The 20,152-nt window shown below is 44.8% G+C and overlaps 1 protein-coding gene across 2 annotated transcripts in view; it reads left to right on the top strand.

The window, feature by feature from the left end:
* Positions 1-20,152, top strand: part of DNER (delta/notch like EGF repeat containing) — a 213,232-nt gene that overhangs the window by 106,854 nt on the left and 86,226 nt on the right. For both annotated transcript variants that reach the window (XM_061636867.1, XM_061636868.1), the window contains exon 5: positions 2,052-2,197. In XM_061636867.1, the coding sequence (XP_061492851.1) occupies positions 2,052-2,197 (146 nt within the window). The remainder of the gene's footprint in view (positions 1-2,051; positions 2,198-20,152) is intronic.

The raw sequence follows: 20,152 nt of genomic DNA, 5'->3' as shown, positions 1-20,152 counted from the left end.
TTGGTCCATCTACCTCAGTACTGTCGACACTGACTGGCAGTGGTTATCCAGAGTTTCACTGAATTAGAATATTGTGCAATATACCAGTGAGGACCATTTAATGTTGGTGGAAATTATTTCCAATTATTTCCAATATATGCCAGTTGGAAGAAATGGGATTTTAATTCTTTGAATTTCAAAATTATCAGCCCCCATTTATGAAAGAAATATATTTATTTATTTATTTATTACGTTTATATACCGCCCCATAGCCGAAGCTCTCTGGGCAGTTTACAACAATTAAAAACAATAAAAATAAATACACAAATTTTAAAACATCTTATATGTAATTCAGAGGCTCTGTTGGGAAATAAGTATGCAGTATACTTGCTGCCTATAGGACAGTTTTTTTGGATGATGAGAGATAGGAAACAGCTAAAAAAGGGTTCAGGACTCCACAACAGATTGCCAAATCCTCTGTTATTTAAGTACTCTGAAGTGATTCAGAGTCTTTTACTTCCTGTGTTGCTCTTTTAAAATTCTCTTAAAATTGCTGCCCTGGGCTCCTACCGGGAGGAAGGGCAGGATACAAATTAAACAATAAATAAATAAAAAATAATAAAAAAAATCCCTTCAGTATGGCCAGCCATGTGTAAATAGCTTCTCTATTGGCTCTTGAAAGGTAGCCTGGAGTAGACTTGTGGTTGCAGTGCTGAAATATAAAAGGTGTACTCTTATTAGTTACGAGACCATTGAGGAAGACATCTGTTGAAACATATTAGACCACTTTTTATTATTATTATGTACGGACATTGATTTGAAGTTGTTTACAGAAGTTTACCAAAGAGTTCATGCTGGTTTTATAAAATATTTACACTAAATCATGTTCTATTTTTAATTCATTTAAATGTATACTTTAACCCTTTTTTGAGTATTTTGTTATTAAGGTGAATGGGGTTACACTCCCCCTGAAAGAACAGGTATGTAGTTTGGGGGTTCTTTTCGATTCTTCCTTGTCTCTCGAGGCCCAAGTGGCCTCGGTGGCACGGAATGCATTTTACCATCTTCGTCTGGTAGCCCAACTACGCCCCTATCTGGACAAGGACGACCTCGCCTCCGTTGTTCATGCTCTGGTAACTTCAAGATTGGATTACTGTAATGCGCTCTACGTAGGGCTGCCCTTGAAGACAGTTCGGAAGCTTCAGCTGGTGCAGAACGCGGCTGCCAGACTATTGACGAGGACCAGTCGGTCTTCGCATATAACACCTATTCTGGCGCGTCTGCACTGGCTCCCTATTTGCTTCCGGGCGAGATTCAAGGTGCTGGTTTTGACCTATAAAGCCTTACACAGCGTGGGACCTCAATACCTTGTGGAACGCCTCTCTCGCTATGAACCTACCCGTTCACTTCGTTCAGAATCTAAGGCCCTCCTCCGGGTACCAGCTCATCGGGAAGCCCGGAGGGTGGTTACTAGATCTAGGGCCTTTTCTGTGGTGGCCCCTGAGTTGTGGAACAGCCTCCCCGAAGAGGTACGCCTGGCGCCTACACTTCTATCTTTCCGGCGCCAGGTAAAGACCTTTTTATGCTCCCAGGCATTTTAATCTTTTAATTTTCTTAATCTTTCTACTTTTAACATGTATCCTTCTTAATTTGTGTTGTATTTCGTTTTTGTTGTGCTTTCTGTTGTTTGTTTGTACATGTTTTTGTGATTTTTTACTATGATATATTGTATTTTATCTTGTTTGTTCACCGCCCTGAGAGCTATTCTGCTAAGGGCGGTATATAAATTGAAATAATAAATAAATAAATAAATAAATTTAAACTTTACAGTGACTCTAGAGTTCTAGGCAGGATTTTTTTTCCAGCTCTACCCGGAGATGCCAGGAACTGAACTGGGGTCCTTCTCCGTGCCAAGCACATGGCAAGCACTGAAAATGATTATGTGATCATGCAACTTACCATCACATCTAGTGTGGCCCTTTGGGTTTAGTCAGATGAGAGTGATTTGGCAAGGGCCATTTTTTTTTTCAAGGTAATATTTTAATAATAATGTGTTTGGACTCTTTCCTTAGGTTTTGTGAATGATTCCATTGCCAAATGCATTGTGGCTTTACGCTTGACTGTGATAGTGAAAGGCAGCACGTGTTTGGCAGGAGAAAGCCAGACAGATGACCTCCAGTGTTCAGGGAAAGGAAAATGCATCACACAGGTGTCTAAGGTAAGAGGCGTCATTATGCCTGGAGTGGGGGAGGGGAGGGGAGGAAGGGAGGAAGTTCCCTGTTCCATCTTGGCCATGTAAGGACAGATTGACCCACATGGGACAGGCACTAGGCAGTGGCAACTAGCTGATGGATGACTCTAGATGAACTGGTGAAGGGCAGTTAGAAAGCTATTTGGAGAAAACAGGTTGCAGAATAAAGGATTAGCCAGACCTGTCTGTAAAATTATGGACAAGACGGTTCTGACCCTGGGCCAGGGCCAAATGAAGCCCTTCATATAATGGTGCAGGATCTGATGTCTGAACTGAACTCCCATGTTTCCTTGGTGGGAAATGACCCATTAGAGGAGCTGTGCTCTGGCTTAGGGCCCTGCACTCCGTTTTAGTTGTCTACCATCTCAGGGAAAAAAGGGCTGGGTAAAAAGGCAAAAAGGACTGTAGCGACCTGTATAGTTAGGATGGTTCTCTAGGTGCCTGCTGTGTAGGAATAGGCCTAAGAATAGGAATAGTTCCAGGTATATTGTGATATTTATTTCCTTATCTCTTTCTCCGTGTCTGGGAAACTAGTTTATTGGGAGTTTGTTGGTGCTCTGATATTGCATCTTCCATGTCAGTGTTAGGGATAAATTGAAACCCCCAGTGCCAGTAAAACTATAACTCACTTGTACCTAAACCAGCTTGGGCTTCATGGGAAATAGAACCAAAGTGGCCTTTATATGACTCTTGATATAAAATGTCGGTTTATTTCCTGGTGACCTGACCCTTACCTACATTTCAGTGGCTCGCATAATAAAAGCCGGTTTAAGCTGGAAACTTCCCTACTATGCATTTCTGTATCACATTTATGCTTATGGCCTTGCTTATTGTTACAAACGTGCATTGCATAGAAATGTCAAACGCTATTCCAATGCCCCTCATATCCTTGACTTGTAATACTCCTTTGATATGTAAGCAGAGTAATATCATGTCTGTCTCCAGTTTAGGGGGCGCCCGGTTGCAGCTGGGCCTCCCCTCAATAGTTGCCTTTGTCTGTTCCTGCATAGTGCTTATCTCAAGGACATGCGAAATATGCAGACATAGAGTCTGAGAGATAGTCTTGATGTTTCCACTTTGTCCTTCCCCCGGTACCCCTTTACCTCCTTACATATGCCCCAAAGCTATGACAGTTGGCAATTGCTTCTTTTGTATTTTATGACGTGAACCCGATATTGTAAACTTCGGGGTAAGCCTATACAAACCATTGAACACCAATAAACGAGGTTCCCATGCTGGCCTGCTTCAGCTTGTAAGTATTGGGTCCCCTTTGCAAAGGTTTTTGTCTTGTGCTACTTGATCTCTGATAGCGGGTTCATTTGCACTCAACTCCGCACTCTTCCCGGGTGTAATAAGCGAGTTGGGGTAGACAGGGCGGCTTGCGTGTTGGGTTTGGACCTAACAATTGGGGGCTCGTCCGGGATCCCTTGTGCGGATCCCCTTTTTGCCATCGCACCCCTTAATTTGATAACAGGCGCCACGAGAGAATTTTCTCGGTTATCAATAAAAGCGGGCGGCTTTGACACTTTGGGGATAAAGCACAGTTGAGGAAAAACCCGTTATCAGACGTCATGGGAAATAAAGGGAGTGTGCTGGTAAAGGACAGCCCTTTGGGAATTATGTGTATGCTGTGGCAAGAGGAGGAATTGCCAGTGCGAAGGAGAGGCCTGAAAAAGAAAAAGATGATAGAGCTCTGTGAGGAGGAGTGGCCGCGGATGACTGCAGTGTCGGTGCCGGGTGAACGGTGGCCAAGGGGTGGGTCCTTTGAAACCGCTCCGCTACTGGGAGTGCGGAGACGGATTGGGGATACCCACCCGGATCAATTGGAATTTTGGCTCCTATGGAAAATAGGGTCGCAAAAATGGGATAGTCTTACTTTGATGGCAGTGAGAACTTTGTCCATTGAGGAACCCCCTCCTCATTATTTTAATGACGACACGTCAAGTAAAAGAACGGTCTTGAATCGTTCTATAATACCCTCTGCTCCGGATCCGCTACCAGCTCCCGGGGGCGGGGATCCCAATCCGGAGGAAGGGGCCTTTTCATTTGTGTCAGATGATGAGACAGACGAAAAGGGGAAAGAGAAGGGGGCCTCAGGGGGCATGGACACGCGCAAGCGAAAAAAGGAAAAGAAGAGAAAAGAGGCAGAAGCGTTGGAGATGCCTTTGCTTGTACATGATCAGCCGTATGTGGATGGCCACGGGGGTATCCAGCGTACTGAGGTGGTTGAACTAAAAAGTTGGTTGGAATGGGACTTAAAAGAATGGAGTAGAATGGCTGGAACTTTCGGGGAACAGCCAAGGAGAATCAGAGAACTGTTAGGCAGGTTGTTTGAAAGCCACAATCCGACGTACTCGGATGTGGAGCATTTGTTGAGGAGAGTACTGACAGGTGAAGAACGTAGCAGGTTGTGGACAATGGAGACTGCTTGGGCTGCGGAAGCGGCAACAAATAGAGCTTGGTCGGACTGAGCACAAACGGCTGCAGCTTGGGCAGCGGGAGACTGGACGCAGCCTCGCCGCGCTCAGCTGCAGACCGATAGGGATAGGATTTTGACACACTTGGAGCGAATGTCACAGAAACCCCCCAACCAAGCTAAATTTATGGCGATCAAACAAGAAGCCAGCGAACCTCCCAGAAAATTCTGGTCGCGCTTGTTAGAGGGAGCACGTAGTTATACTAATTTGAACCCAGAAAACATGCTGGACCATCCGACCCTCATTGCCAATTTTGTTCATCAAGCGCAGCCAGCGGTGAGGGATTACTTTCTGAATTTCAGACCCGGATGGGGGGGGGGAGGCTGTGACTGTGATTTTAGAAGTAGCAGATTTTGTGTGGGACAAGGACAAGGAGAAAAGTAGAAAGAAGGAGAAGAAGGAGGATTTTGAAATGCTGGCTCTTGCAATAAGAGGCCAGCCACCAAATAGAGGATTTCGAGGCAGGGGCAGAGGTTTTCCGAGGGGGCTGAGAGCCGGAAACCAGAGAGGAAGGGGACAGATGAGGCATTCATGGCAGGGAGATAGGGCTTGTTTCCAATGTGGAGAGTACACTCATTTCAAGAAAGACTGTCCGTGGAGGACAGGGGACGCGCAGTACACCCCTAACAACCCTTCTTACCCAGATTTTACAGGTACGAATGCAGATTTTCCGCCCCCACCTCCACCTGCCGCCCAACAGACACCGGCTTCATGGGACCAGCACGGCGGACGCCCAGAGAACCAGCAATGACTAAATGTGGATAGGGAGGGGCTGGGAGTGGGGCTAATGAATCTTATGTCTCTGGCAGGTTTCTTTCTCTCACTCTCTCTCCCAATCCAAGAACCCAGACTGTCCTTAAATGTGCAGGGGCAAACGGTGACTTTTCTGGTGGATACTGGAGCCACATATTCCCTGATAAATGTTGCATCTGATAGTTGGTTAAGTAAAGAAGTGAAAATGACAATGGGGGTAGACGGAAACCCCACACCTATGTGCATAACGTTACCATTGCAAGTAAAATACAATGATAAAATGTTTAACCATGTTTTTCTTTATTCTGCTTCATGCCCTATTTCTTTAATGGGCCGTGATATGTTATGTAAACTGGAGGCTACCTTAACCTGCACCCCTGACGGGGTGGGTTTGTTGATGAGTGTATTGGGGGTGCCTGTGGGGAATACAATTAAACACAAACATATAGGTCACAGCTTACCAGAAGATCTCGCTGACCTGCCACCCGACTTGTGGGGTACAGAGGATACGGATGTGGGATTGCTGCGATCGGTAAGCCCTGTCAGAATTCAGGTAAAGCCATTCCTCCCGCCACCAAACGTTGCCCAGTATCCTCTGTCATTAGAAGCAAGAGAAGGCATACGCCCCATAATTGAAGGTTTTATCGCAAAAGGAGTCATCCGGCCGCAGCGAACCCCCCGCAACACGCCTATTCTACCTATAAAGAAACCTCCAAAGAAACCCGGAGATCCAGTCCGGTGGAGATTTTGTCAAGACTTGAGGGCGGTAAACAGGTATGTGATCCCTTTATACGCTGTTGTTCCAGACCCAGTGACAATCATCAGTCAGATTCCATGGGACGCGAAGTGGTTTACCGTCATTGATCTAAAAAATGCCTTTTTCAGCATCCCTCTCCACCCAGATTCGCAGCATTTGTTCGGGTTCGAATGGGACCAGCGCTCTTTCGTTTGGACCCGAATTCCTCAGGGATACTGCGACAGTCCCGGGGTGTTTAGCCAGTGTCTACGGGACGACCTCGAGGGGTTCACCCCAAAAGGGGGTTCAGTTCTTGTTTTGTACGTTGATGACATCTTGATTGCGAACGGACAACAGGGGGCGCTGCGAGAAGACGGTAAGGCTTTTCTGCTATACTTGCATTCAAGGGGTCATAAAATCGACCCGAAGAAAATCCAGTGGCTATCAGAGAAAGTTAAATATTTGGGGTTCATTTTAACGCCAAAGGGGCGGCAAATGGATCCCGGGCGTGTTTCCCCATACAGAATTGTCCGCTCCCAAAGACAAAGAGACAGTTAAGAGGGTTCCTGGGACTGATTGGGTTTTGCAGACCATGGCTGCCATCCTGTGGAGAATTGAGCAAACCGCTACACGCGCTCACTGCAAGTAAAGCTCCTGATTTGATAAAATGGAGCCGGGATAATGAAAAGGCGTTTGAATTACTAAAACAAAGTGTAGCCACGTCTGTGTCTTTGAAACCGCCGAATTACGGTAAACCCTTTCATTTATTTGTTCATGAAAGGTCGGGGGTAGCTAGCGGAGTTCTGACACAACTGTATGGCCCCAGTCACTTCCCAGTGGCGTTTTATTCTCAGCAAATTGACAGTGTGGCTCGTGGAACTCCCACATGCACACGCACGCTGACTGCGGCGGCTTTACTTTTGACCAAGGTGAAAGGATTGACCCTCGGTCATTCCACTACTGTCTGGACTTCGCATGCACTTTCGGCTTTGTTGCGAAAAGGTACCACGCAAGTGTTTTCAGCGCAGAGGCAGCAACAGCTGGAAGCAGAGCTATTAGAGGATCCTAATGTGCGGTTTGAACGTTGCGGACTGTTAAACCCAGCTACCCTCCTGCCCGAGTTGCCTCCGCCCTTCCCGGACCATGACTGCGTAGAAGTTTTGCAATCTACCTTGCAGATCAGACCCGATCTGTCTGATGAACCGCTACCGGAATCAGATGTCATTCTCTTCACGGACGGCAGTTCCTACTACCAGAATGGGGTAAGATACACAGGTTTTGCAATAACAACACAATGGGATGTGGTAGAGGCGGCAGCACTCCCAGGACGGTGGGGAGCGCAAGCAGCAGAAATCTACGCGCTGGCCAGAGCGTGTCAATTGTCAGCAGGTAAAAAGGTGACCATCTTCACAGATAGCAGGTATGCTTTCGGGGTTGTACATTGTCACATTCATTTGTGGAAATACAGGGGGTTTACAACTGCAGGGGGAAAACCAATCCAACATCTGGAACTCGTGCAAAAGTTGTTACAAACTATTCTTGAACCTTTACAGCTAGCAGTGGTGCATTGTAAAGCACACACCAAGGAGCAGGATCCTGTGACACTAGGAAATGCCCTGGCAGACCAAACTGCGCGCCACGCGGCACTGCTTCCTATAAATATGCCGACTTTGGCGCTGGCAACCACTGCTTTTGTCCCGCCTGTATCTGTTTCAATACCCCCACAGGAACTGAAGCGATGGACCGAGCTAGGAGCGATCCTGAAACAGCAGTTATGGACTATGCCTGACGGTCGAGCATGCCTTCCCAGAGCTCTGTACCACACAGCAGCGAAATGGTTCCACGACCATGGGGGCCATTATGGTAAACATCCGCTAGTGGATTCGATAACACGCTTCTGGTATGCTCCCGGAATTCAACCAGTATGTGGTGCAATAGTGAAAGCATGTCACATTTGCCAAGCAAACGGCCCAGCTTTACCAAACAGGGCCCCGCAAGGGGGCAGACCCGTACCGGCTGCACCATTTATACAACTTCAAATTGACTTTGTTGATCTCCCTAAAGCAGAAGGAAAGAAACATCTTTTGGTCATGGTATGTCCTTTAACAGCATGGGTAGAGGCATTCCCAACCACAAATGCCACCGCTACAACGGTGGCCAAATTGCTGCTGAAAGAAATAATACCACGGTTCGGGGTTCCAGAGGTAATAGACTCAGACCGAGGAACACACTTTACGGGACAGATTTTAGCAAAAGTCGAAGAAGGTCTGGGAATCAAACATCTATTTCACACTGTTTATCATCCACAATCGTCCGGGGCGACGGAGAGACAGAACCGGGAAATTAAGACGGCATTGACTAAGTATACTCAGGAAACAGGTTTAAGGTGGCCTCAGGTACTCCCTCTCGTTCTTTTCCATTTGCGCACCCGCCCTACCCGAGCCTTAGGGCTCTCGCCGTTTGAATTACTGTATGGCAGGCCTCCCACGAAAGGGGGGAGCTTGCCAAATGTGGATGTTTCACTATTGGGGGGGGATCACATAACTGTATCCCAGTATCTTTCTCTGCAGAATAGACTCCGTGAATTGTGGAAAGCTGCGGGATCCACCAAGACGGTGCCCCTTGAAGACCAGGTGCATCCATACTGTCCCGGGGACTTTGTTTGGGCAAAGAAATTCGTGAGGGGCGATTCTTTGCAGCCAAGATACACAGGACCACATCAAGTCCTTTTAACCACACAAGCAGCCATCTTCCTGGAAGGACGGAAGTCGTGGATACATCATTCCCACGTAAAGCCTGCTGTGGTAGCGGCACCCCCCCCCAGGTCCCCAAAATACGTTTACAGAGGAACGAAGAAACAGGCCAGTGGCAGGCGGCCCAACTCCCTTTCCAGGATGCAGACATCGAGTAAATATCAATGCAGAAATGCCCCGGCAAGGATGGAGGATGTCTGCCTACTTGTGGGTTGTGGGTGTTTTGATTCATCATGCCTGGCCCCTATGTTGCCCCCCCAATGTGAAAATATGCAGTGACAATGACTATTACTATCTGAAAGATTTTGGACGAACAATTCCGAAAACACAGGACTGTCCAGATCCCTTCCTGTATGATGTGGACCAGATAAAGGAAGGAATGGTGAAGGCTGACATAGCGGGACGTTTGTGTCATAAAGCAGCTGTTATATTGCAACATAACTACACAGGCAGTTGGATAGTACATTGTATCCGGGTGGAAATTGAATGGCCCATCAGACTTGCACTTCGGTGCAGACAATATCGCCCTATGCCTAACTATGGTTGTCCCCCTAATGTGGATGTAAAGTCCATAAGATCGGAGTATAACATGCTTACTTTTCAGACACAAGATAATAGAATTACTTTTCAATTCAGGACAACAGAAAAACAGAAGTTTTGTGTGGGTATCGGTATACCCTCTTGCTATGCGTGGCTGAATGATAAACTGAGCGCTCAGAAACCTTTACAGAAACAGGTAACACAGGCTACACAAAAGACAAAGACATTAGGTGGGTTTAAACAAAGAAATACTAAAATAGGCGATGGGTGGGATGGTAATACGTTTGTTGCTTTGATGGAAGAAACAGCTCCAAAAAAGGGCACTTGTTATGTCTGTGCACACACACCACCACATGGACAGGCTGGAGTCCCCTTGACTGGGGCCCCTCTGCCGTTAAAAGAATATCTTTCCTTTGCCTTACATTCCAGCTCACAGGAACTAGAAGGGGGGCTGGTTCTAAGCGGGCCCATCGCTAGATCAGTCTGCGTAGGCAGCGGAAGCCAGCCAACGGGTGGGATGATGTGTGATGGCTTGATTTACTCTACAAACCCGGGTAATTGGACATTTTTGAATGGAACACATAGAGCAGAGGGCTTGACTTGGTTATCCATCTGGCAGCATCTGTTGCGGCTGACTTTTACAGACCATCATCTGGTGCCTTTCCTCATGGACTTAGTGGACCATCAAACCCCAGCTGGACTCTGGTGGCTTTGTGGACACTCAGCGGTAAGGAAACTACCAGTATCAGGCTCCTGGACCTGCACTCTGGGAAGGGTGGTGCCAGGGCTCCGGGTTTCCCCCACTCTGCCCACTTTGCGCCGCCGTAATAAGAGAGGCACAGGGGAGGCAGTGTTGAGAGGATTTTTTCCAATGTATGGCGCAGCCAAAACATACCAGGAACTCATAGAACTTTCCCAAGCTTTTGAGCGTTTTATGAATGATTCGGCCATTTCCTTTTCAGATCTTACAAATGAACAAGGACAAATTAGAACTGTAGTTTTGCAAAACCGGCTCGCCTTGGACTTTTTATTGAGCTCTCACGGGGGGGTCTGTTCGTTAATAGGGAGAGAATGTTGTACCCATATTACGGACAGTAAGGCTGACGTCATTAAACACATTAACAATATCGGAAACATTTATCATGAGGTAGAGCGCATTGGGAATTTCTCTTTGTTCTCTGGGTTTTCTGACTGGTTTTCTGCATGGCCAGACTGGCACAAAATTTTATTTTACATTGTTATGGTACTTGCCTTATTGATTTCTGTTTGCTGTTGTTTGCAATGTATTCCTAATTTAATGCAATTGGCCTCAGTCTGTCTAAGCAAGCTCACACTGTCCCTTTCCCGAAAACCGCAACCGACTTACATGGAAATGGCTTTGAGACCGATTTGGCAACCCAAGCAAGGAAATACAGCTACCTGAGAGACTAGTTAGTCTCTCAGGGCTGAAAGGGGGGACTCTTAGGGATAAATTGAAACCCCCAGTGCCAGTAAAACTATAACTCACTTGTCGTACCTAAACCAGCTTGGGCTTCATGGGAAATAGAACCAAAGTGGCCTTTATATGACTCTTGATATAAAATGTCAGTTTATTTCCTGGTGACCTGACCCTTACCTACATTTCAGTGGCTCGCATAATAAAAGCCGGTTTAAGCTGGAAACTTCCCTACTATGCATTTCTGTATCACATTTATGCTTATGGCCTTGCTTATTGTTACAAACGTGCATTGCATAGAAATGTCAAACGCTATTCCAATGCCCCTCATATCCTTGACTTGTAATACTCCTTTGATATGTAAGCAGAGTAATATCATGTCTGTCTCCAGTTTAGGGGGCGCCCGGTTGCAGCTGGGCCTCCCCTCAATAGTTGCCTTTGTCTGTTCCTGCATAGTGCTTATCTCAAGGACATGCGAAATATGCAGACATAGAGTCTGAGAGATAGTCTTGATGTTTCCACTTTGTCCTTCCCCCGGTACCCCTTTACCTCCTTACATATGCCCCAAAGCTATGACAGTTGGCAATTGCTTCTTTTGTATTTTATGACGTGAACCCGATATTGTAAACTTCGGGGTAAGCCTATACAAACCATTGAACACCAATAAACGAGGTTCCCATGCTGGCCTGCTTCAGCTTGTAAGTATTGGGTCCCCTTTGCAAAGGTTTTTGTCTTGTGCTACTTGATCTCTGATAGCGGGTTCATTTGCGAGTTGGGGTAGACAGGGCGGCTTGCGTGTTGGGTTTGGACCTAACATCAGTATCGTCTTCTGGTTTGACTTACTAGGCAAGGCCATTACTTTTTCCTTTGGTTTTTGTTTTTATCCCACCTAATCTATAGGTTTTATTTTCTTCTTTTAATCTTTTAGTTAAGAAATAGTGCTGTTTTGCTAATGTAAAAGAAAAGAAAAAATAATGAGAAGACGTCAGTAATTAAAGTCTTCACCACCCCCACAGGAACAGAAAGTGGTTGGGGCAATTAAGAAAGGCTATCCAAGGGCAATTAACAGGCTATTCATCACTATTGCCCCATCTGCAATCTTCAGGGAGCAATAAAACATCCTGAACCTACAGGAGGATTTGAAATTGAAGTTGCTGGGATCCTTTATTAAACAGGACTTACCTATGAGTAAACACAGTAGGAAGATCTTGACCATAGGGAAGGACATTGCTGGATAATGTAGTGTTATATTAAAAGGCTGTAGAGGGAGGGGTGTTAGTGAAGAGAATGTTCTTGCCTTGAATTTCCCCCATGCATTTCTTATTTGCCTGATCTTGGTTGTGTGTGTGTGTGTGTGAAAATATGTAGTCCCCCCCCTTCTATGTAGTGTAAAAATGGGTTCTAAGTTTTTTAGCCTCTCAATGAGATCAGAGTTCCAACAGGGTCTGCAGAGAGGTATGGTGCAACCCTGTTTGGGTCACAGGAGAAGAGAGTGGCATTTTGGAGTGGGCAAGGGAGAAATTGCTTTCAAAATGTAGGATATAGAATTTGAGGCTGCTTATCCCTCTTTCTTATTCTGAAGCACTCCTCCCCCTTCCCAAGTCAGCTTACCAGGTGGGAAGGGGTCTGTCTTTCTTTTTCCAAATTAGCACTTTAGAGAGGGGGCGCATGGCTGGGTGTACTACAAAGCTATGCACTGTTCCAGTCCCCTGCTGTTTTCATTCCTTCGGGATGCCTGTGAGCCCACCACATGACTGCTCTGCAATAAAAGGGCTTCCAATATTCTTATTGTTGTGGATACTGCAGCATTTCATGGATTTTGGAGTAAACAGCCTACTGCCTGAAATATTAACGGGAGATAGAAACAAATGAATCAAACAAGGGTGACTGTCAAAGAAAATGTGGGGAATGGGTGGGGACTGGTGTTTATAATTGATTTTTAGCCACTCCTATCCTACTTCTCATACTCAAGCTGCCAGTGGTGGTGTAGTGGTTAGAGCAGCCTTTCCCAACCAGTGTGCCTCCAGATGTTGTTGGCCCACAATTCCCATCTTTCCTGACCATTGGCAGTGCTGGCTGAGGCTGATGGGAGTTGTGGTCCAACAACATCTGGAGGCACACTGGTTGGGAAAGGCTAGGTTAGAGTGTCGGATTGGGACCTGGGAGACCAGGGTTCAAATCCTTGCTTGGCCATGAAGCTCACTGAGTGACCTTGGGCCAGTCACTGTCTTTCAGCCTAATCTACCTCACAGGGTTGTGGTGAGGATAAAATCAGGAGAGGGAGAACCATGTTTACATGCCACCTTGAGCTCCTTGGAGGAAAGGTGGGATATAAATGCAATAATAAAAATAAAAATAAAAAATAAGCTACGGCTGCAAAGGAAGACTCTTGAGTGAAGTTACAATCACCTGATATCATATGACGTTGTGTGATTAACAGGTGGGTGGCCCTGCTCACCTGTCAAAGTGGCTCACAGAGGGCTGGCTACTTCTGGATCCCTACCCGTGCTAAGCACATTTACTTGGGAGTGAGTCCCATTGAACTTAGTGAGACTTCTCTCCAAGCAAACATGGGCAAGCTAGGCTGTAATGTAGGTTTGGAACTTTGGAGAGTTGGAGAGCCTCACACTGTACCAAAGTCCCCCTTTTCCCTGGCTAATGGTATTAAAAACGTGGCGAGAAGAAAGCACTGACTCTGCCAATCTTTGCAAAGAGTCTGGCTGCCAGATCCTATTTCCAACTCCCAGCAGCAGCAGCCAGCGAGACTGAAGTTTTCCTGGGCAGCTGCCTGAGAATTCTGACCTCTCAGCCTCCTCCTCCTGCTGAGTTGTCAAAGGAAGAGAAACATCTAGGCATATTATGGAGAAAGAGCCTGGCTAGTGTCATTCTGTTTATTTTCAAGTAGAAGCCAGGATCTACTCCCATTCAAGGCATCCATGCTCCTAAAGGCAAGGGGATTGGGAAGCAGTAGGGGTGGGTTCCATGGTACAGGCTCTCTTCTCCTTTTCACTGCCTATAAACTACTTTAAAAAGAGTAATAAAAGGAAGGATGTTGCAGCTGCATCTGGCACAATCTGGGGGTTCTTTGAGGCCCCCCAGGACTTCCACCGTGAAGTCTGCCCTTAATAATGCCAGTGTTTATGTGGAGCCTCCATTTTAATCCCACTTCCCAGCTAATTGTGGAATATTAATGCCTCTGTAGTATGGAAGAAACTGTAGTATTCCATTCAAGATCACTATTTTGGTGGCGGTGAATGGTTAGAAAATGAATATAGAGGCAATCATGTTAAATATAGAGACAATAATCCACAGTGCTCTGCGGAACAGGCACTGTTACAGGTGCCACTTAATACTCGTGCACTTGTAAGAAATTGTTATTTTAGTATGGCAGCACTTACTCTTTGGAACTTCCTGCCTCTTTGACATCAGGCAGGCACTTTTGCTGTATTTCTTTCAGGGACTGCTTAAAACTTTTTTGTTCACGCAAGCCTATCCAGACACACAGATGTTGATGTTTTAATATTTTTAGTTAATAGCTTTATTAATTTATCAGCTTTTGGAACCTCTTGGTAGGAATCTGTATTTTCCAGGTACTTATAAAACATGCTGTTTGGAGGAAGCTACAAGTGAAATGTCAGAAGCAGAAGGATCCTATTATTAGAATCTTGTGTACAGTCCTGTGCAAATAAAGCAAGAGAGTTACAGTCCTGTCCTGTGAACTCAGAACTAAACACCACTTAGTTCAGTGGGACTTAGTCCAAACTAAGTGTGCATAGGCATTCATCCTTAGGAAATTTAGGGATTTCTACCTGTTACTAATTTACAATTCTGTATTTGTAAAGGCTTAACTATTGTGCAAGAATATCAGAGCTTCGCAGAACAAAATGTATTCAATAGATTCCTAATGCAGCATAGCAAATTAACATAAGAACATAAGAAGAGCCTGCTGGATCAGGTCAATGGCCCATCTAGTCCAGCATCCTGTTCTCACAATGGCCCAACCAGATTGAGATGGATAATGTCCAAATGTTTGGGAACAGTTTGGAACAGTTTGCCCAGAAAAGTTGTAAAATCTTTCCTGCTCAGAACAGATGAGAAGACAAAGATGAATAACTGTGTGTTTAATTATACGTAAAGAATCCACCCACTTGGGGGGCTGTATTGGAGTTCTTCAAAGCTGTGGTGCTGTAATTTATTTATTTATTAGATTTATTAGTCACCCATCTGGCTGGTTGTGCAGCCACTCTGAGCGACGTACAGAATAAAAAACATAAAAATACATTAAAACATTAAAATCTCAACAGGAGTAATAAACCTAACCTAACCTAATTTCAGCACGTAATTGCTTTGTAGCATTTCCTGACCCTGCAGACCCTAAGAGTTTCTTTGTTTTTGATGTGATTACCTTATTTCCATATTTGGAGTTTTTAAAAATAAGTTTCTCTATTCTTATCATAGCACATTCACTATAAGATAGAAAACAATAATTGGACATTACTGCTTTGTGTCTTGGGTGGGGTTCTATGTGTAATGGGTTTTTCTTGCTCGTGCATGTTACGTATGGTCCCTACAAATGTTGCATTGTGTCGGACCTATTTCTGCTCCCAGACATCTTACAGTTCAAAATACTGAACTGGAGCTGAGGCTTAATCATGTCAGATGAATGTTGTGTGCTATCAGCCTTCCTTAGCTTACTGGAAGGGGAAAAGGTGTTGCTGTTAGTGGTTCTGTCACACAGAATAGTTCAGGCAGGATTCTTGGCACAGTAGGAGACTGCAGACTTTTGAGGTCTTTGCAGTGACCTTGCCACCAGGGTTGAAACTGTTAGATACACAGTACAGAGGTGGGTTAGCCTACAGTGTCAACATCTATTAGTGACCGAAACTACAAATCTATGAATTCACAAGTATTTGGGTAGAAAGAAAAGAGTGATACATTCCTCATATGGCATTTAAAATGACATCTGCCACTTTGGATTTGGGAATTCAAAATGGCTCTAATTCTTAGATATCAAAGAGACTTGAGTTTGCAGTCCTATGTAGGCTTGCCTGGGAACACACTGCATTCAGTAGGACCTGCTTCTGAATAAGCATGCATAGGATTGCACTCTGATTTTTAACTTAGAAAAGTTAATTCTGCTGAAAGAAAAGCTCAGTGAGGGTCCTCCCTCAACTGTCATCATCAGCCTTTCCATCAGTAAAGGAGAGATGTGAGGCTGTTCTGCTGAAAGACCAGCTTGATTTGCTTCCTCCCTCAGCTGTCATCTATAGCAGCCATTCCATCAGATTCTAGGAGAGGAAGAGAGATGTAGGGCCTCTTCATACTTGCATGTGTCACTGAAAACCTGCTTCTGCCTGGATGGTGTTTCACCTAGGCCTCATACTTGGCAGCTAGTTACAAAACCCTAGATGAACAACCATAGCTCAGCAAAACTGCTATTGGCAAAGACTTCACCAAATCAGCACTTGGAAATGTCATCCCATTGGTTCTGTCATCAAGATGTAACCACTCTTCAGTCTCCTTTGAACAACTTTTTGAGCTAGCATTTAAAAAGACTTGTTTAAAGATGATTTTTATAAGTGCAGCCCACCAGATCGTAAGTTCCCATAGAGCTTGTGCAGAATGTTAACTTTGGTGAAGTTATTGTTTCTTTTTCCTTAGTAATTTCCCCCACAAATCATTTTTTAAATATTCTTTAGTCAGCTAGTTGCATGGCAGGAATTTAAGCCAAGAAAATTTGACTCTCAGCCAGTGTGAACAGTGCAGTTTAATAAGCTGGCTTTTGGGAAGTGCAAGCTTAATTACGTGTGAGATCCTTTGCCACTGTTTTCTTCACCTGGAGTGAGAGATGTCCAGAAATGGTAATTTTCCTACAGATACAACAATTGGCTGCCAAAATTGTATGCTTAATGTGAATCAGCCATAGCATTGGGCTCCTTTTTTCGCTGATTCTATTCATAATCCCTTCTGTTTGTACAGCGTAACATTCAAGAATGCTAAGCATGTTCTTAAAAAAGAAAATCCAAAAGGCATTTTGCCATAAACAAACCTCAGTGATGGATGTTGGTGCTTCTACTGCCAGAAGTTTTTATCGTTTTGGTTCAATGATATCTGAATTCACAGTAATACATTGTTTTCAGTTTGATGTATTAAACCATAAACACTAGGGCATTCTGTAATGCAGGAATTGTAAATAAAATAATTATTGGGCTGCCTGTGATAGGATTACACTGAGAAGTGTAAAGGAGGAGAAAGATTAGATCTTTGGTTATCCTCCTTTGGAAAATATGGTTTATTTATTCCATGTATTTATATACTGCTTAATGCTAAGATAGTCCCTATGTGGTTGACAAAATAAAACAAAACTGGAAAACTACAATACAGTACAAAATGACACTACAGTGCAATTTAAAACAATAACAATTCCCCAAAAGCAAAAACAGTAGCAGTACTGTACATTTTAAAAAATCTTAAGAGTCTGGGAACCTTTCCCTCTTCTGCATCCTCTTGCCAGATTGCATCCTGACTCACCCCACCAACACATTCAAATTCTGCCTTACAAACCATGAAATACCTACTATTCATCCAAACACATCATCCACCCAATATCTTCCTCTAAATCACCAAACTACCATCACCAGTCACTCCTTTCACTGTACTAAAAACATTCTGCAATGTCAGTGTTGTTCTCTACTCCTTAGGTGCATCGATCGAACTACATGTGTTTTGTATTATGTCTTTGTGGGTTTACAATTTGTAATGTGTTGGAGAAAAAAGGAAGTTGCCTGGATGGCCTTGCAAAGCTGCAAGGGGGTATATACAACATTATTTATTGCATTTATTTTACATCCTGATAAATCAATTCACTGCCAGAAGCTATCAAAGTGGTGTACAATAAGATAATGTGAATTAAATTACAAAAGATCAAGACTCTAAACAATTAAACAGTTTCTACAAATGTACAATTAATATTCCATAAAATGATTTGGTCCCCCTTCTAGGAAAGCCTTCTTAAACAAAAATGGCTTCTAGTCATCTAAACATTGTCATGAGCCCTGCGGAAGGGGTGTTGGGTGGTGGCACTGAGGAGTCGGAGTCTCATTTTGAATGGGAAGAAGACACCAGTGGCGTGACTTCAGGTGCACAGGAGCCTGCGATCTCCCATTTGCAAGTGATAACTCTGCCTTGTGGATCCTGTTACCAGCGAGGAAGCCTATTCCTGCAAAGAGGAGGACTCTCTACCCGTCTCTCACCCTCTTCTTGTGCCCACTCTGGTGTCACCACTGTATAGCCCTCCACCTCCTGTTGAGGAGGACGCATCTGAGTCAGCCCAGCCACCCTCACCCCAGACCCGCAGACGCTTGTGCCAGCAAGCATGGGCTCTCACTATCCCTCGGAGGTGGAGCTCTCGTTTGTGTGCATGCTCCCTGTAGTTACTCCCACGCTATGCAAGTAGGGTGCCCACCCATCCTTACTTAAGGTCGGTGAGTGGGCATGTCTAGTTGCTGTGACAACGTCTTAGTGCAGTATAGTTGTGCCTTATGAGACTGAAACATACGTAATCTGTAAACTGATTCATGAAGCACTTTAAACTTACTTTATCCATTAAAGGTACTAAAGAAAAACTCGCCTCCGCATCTGAGTCTGTCTTCGTTGGTTTCGGGAAAGACAAACATCAACACACTAGATATTGGTCTAATTTCTAGTAACTGTAGAAGCTGCAACACTAAAAGCCTGGTTTCTAGTACAAACTAAGCTCACCTCTGGGGCATGAAGTACTCTTAGCAATGCTCCATTTGAGGAACACAATTGCCGGGCAGGGATATATTGGTGATGCCACCAAAGTTTGTTATGACTTGATTTGATCTATGAATTTTTCCAGCTCATAATTTTCAGCTGCATTACAAAGGATGTTCTCCGGAGAATGTTATCTGAACTTTTGAGGCAGCTATACATTGAAGGTAATGTACAATTCTGGCTTGACATGGGAGGAAATAACCAAACACTTTAATCAATAACTTCAATGGGTTTTAACTGGTTGTGTCCCATGGAAAGTACTTTGATTCAGCAGACACTTTTGTCAGTGGAGTCTCCACGCTCCCCCCCCCAAAAAAAATCTTCTTGAAGGTTGGAGGATCTTCCGAACAGTGTAGAAAGTGGTGGAGGGGGAAAGGAAAATTGGCAAAAAATCCCCTTGTTCTACTGATGGAATCCTTTGCTAGATCAAGAAGCCTTCTGTCAGTGGAGTGACACCATCATACACAACCCAGAAATGTATCATTTGAGCTATACTCCTAAAGGCTTGACGCTGAAGCAGCTGTAGTATTTATGGTTCCTTTTCTAGATCTTGCAGTGAACTGCTGGGTTTCTTCAGGTTCAGACAAACTTTAAAGGGAAAAGATGTGTGAACTGAACACAATTTATCTTCATGAAACACGATTTGTGGTGACTTAAATATGGATAGTGTTAATTCCTTCAAAAGTGCATGACACATTACTCTGATTTGCATGTAATACTAAGCCGGACTACGCATGTTGGTTCACAGAGAGACAATTGTAGATGCTTCACTCCTCTCCTGTTGCTGCATTACTAGTAGCTAAGCCATGGTTAGGCTTGGTTCAGGGGTTGCAGTGTAGTGCCCTCAGGTGAACATGGGCCTGCAGAGGCCTTCCCTGGCATCCACAGGGTCCCCTCCCCCATGGCGGGCCTGAAGAAAAATAGCAACCTGGGCAAGGAGTGCTTTTGGTGCCCTCCCCCCCGTCATCTTTCCAAGCCATTCAGAGGGCTTATGGTGCCTGGTGAAGGTGTGATGTGTACCCATGTATCTATGTACAAAGCTGGGGGGCACAAGCAAGAATTATTGCATGCATGGAGTAAATGTGAGAATTCTTGCCTGCAGCTCCTCCTTGCCCTGGGATCAAGCAGAATGACAGATGTGCTTCATTTTTTTCTTTCATGAGTATTAGGGAATAGGGGCTGGGTTGTGTTTCCCCTGAGGATCTCTTCCAAATTCCAACCCCATTCTGGTAGATCTTCTTTCTGCTTTCTGGGGCTCAGTCTCACAGGTCTTCTGGTTATGATCTGCTGCTGGCCTAGCCTCACACCACTCCTATGCCTTTCCCTATGATAACTGCCACAGAAAATTTCTCTCCAGTGGCGTGTTGCCTGGAAATCTTAGGTGGCATTCACTCACTCATTACTTGAACTTTTCCCTGGGGTGCCTGGAGT

The sequence above is a fragment of the Rhineura floridana genome, chromosome 7 (genome assembly GCF_030035675.1).
Source record: "Rhineura floridana isolate rRhiFlo1 chromosome 7, rRhiFlo1.hap2, whole genome shotgun sequence".
Lineage (NCBI taxonomy): Eukaryota > Metazoa > Chordata > Lepidosauria > Squamata > Rhineuridae > Rhineura > Rhineura floridana.
The sequence above is the reverse complement of the archived record's forward strand: the minus strand, read 5'-3'. Positions and strand labels throughout refer to the sequence as shown.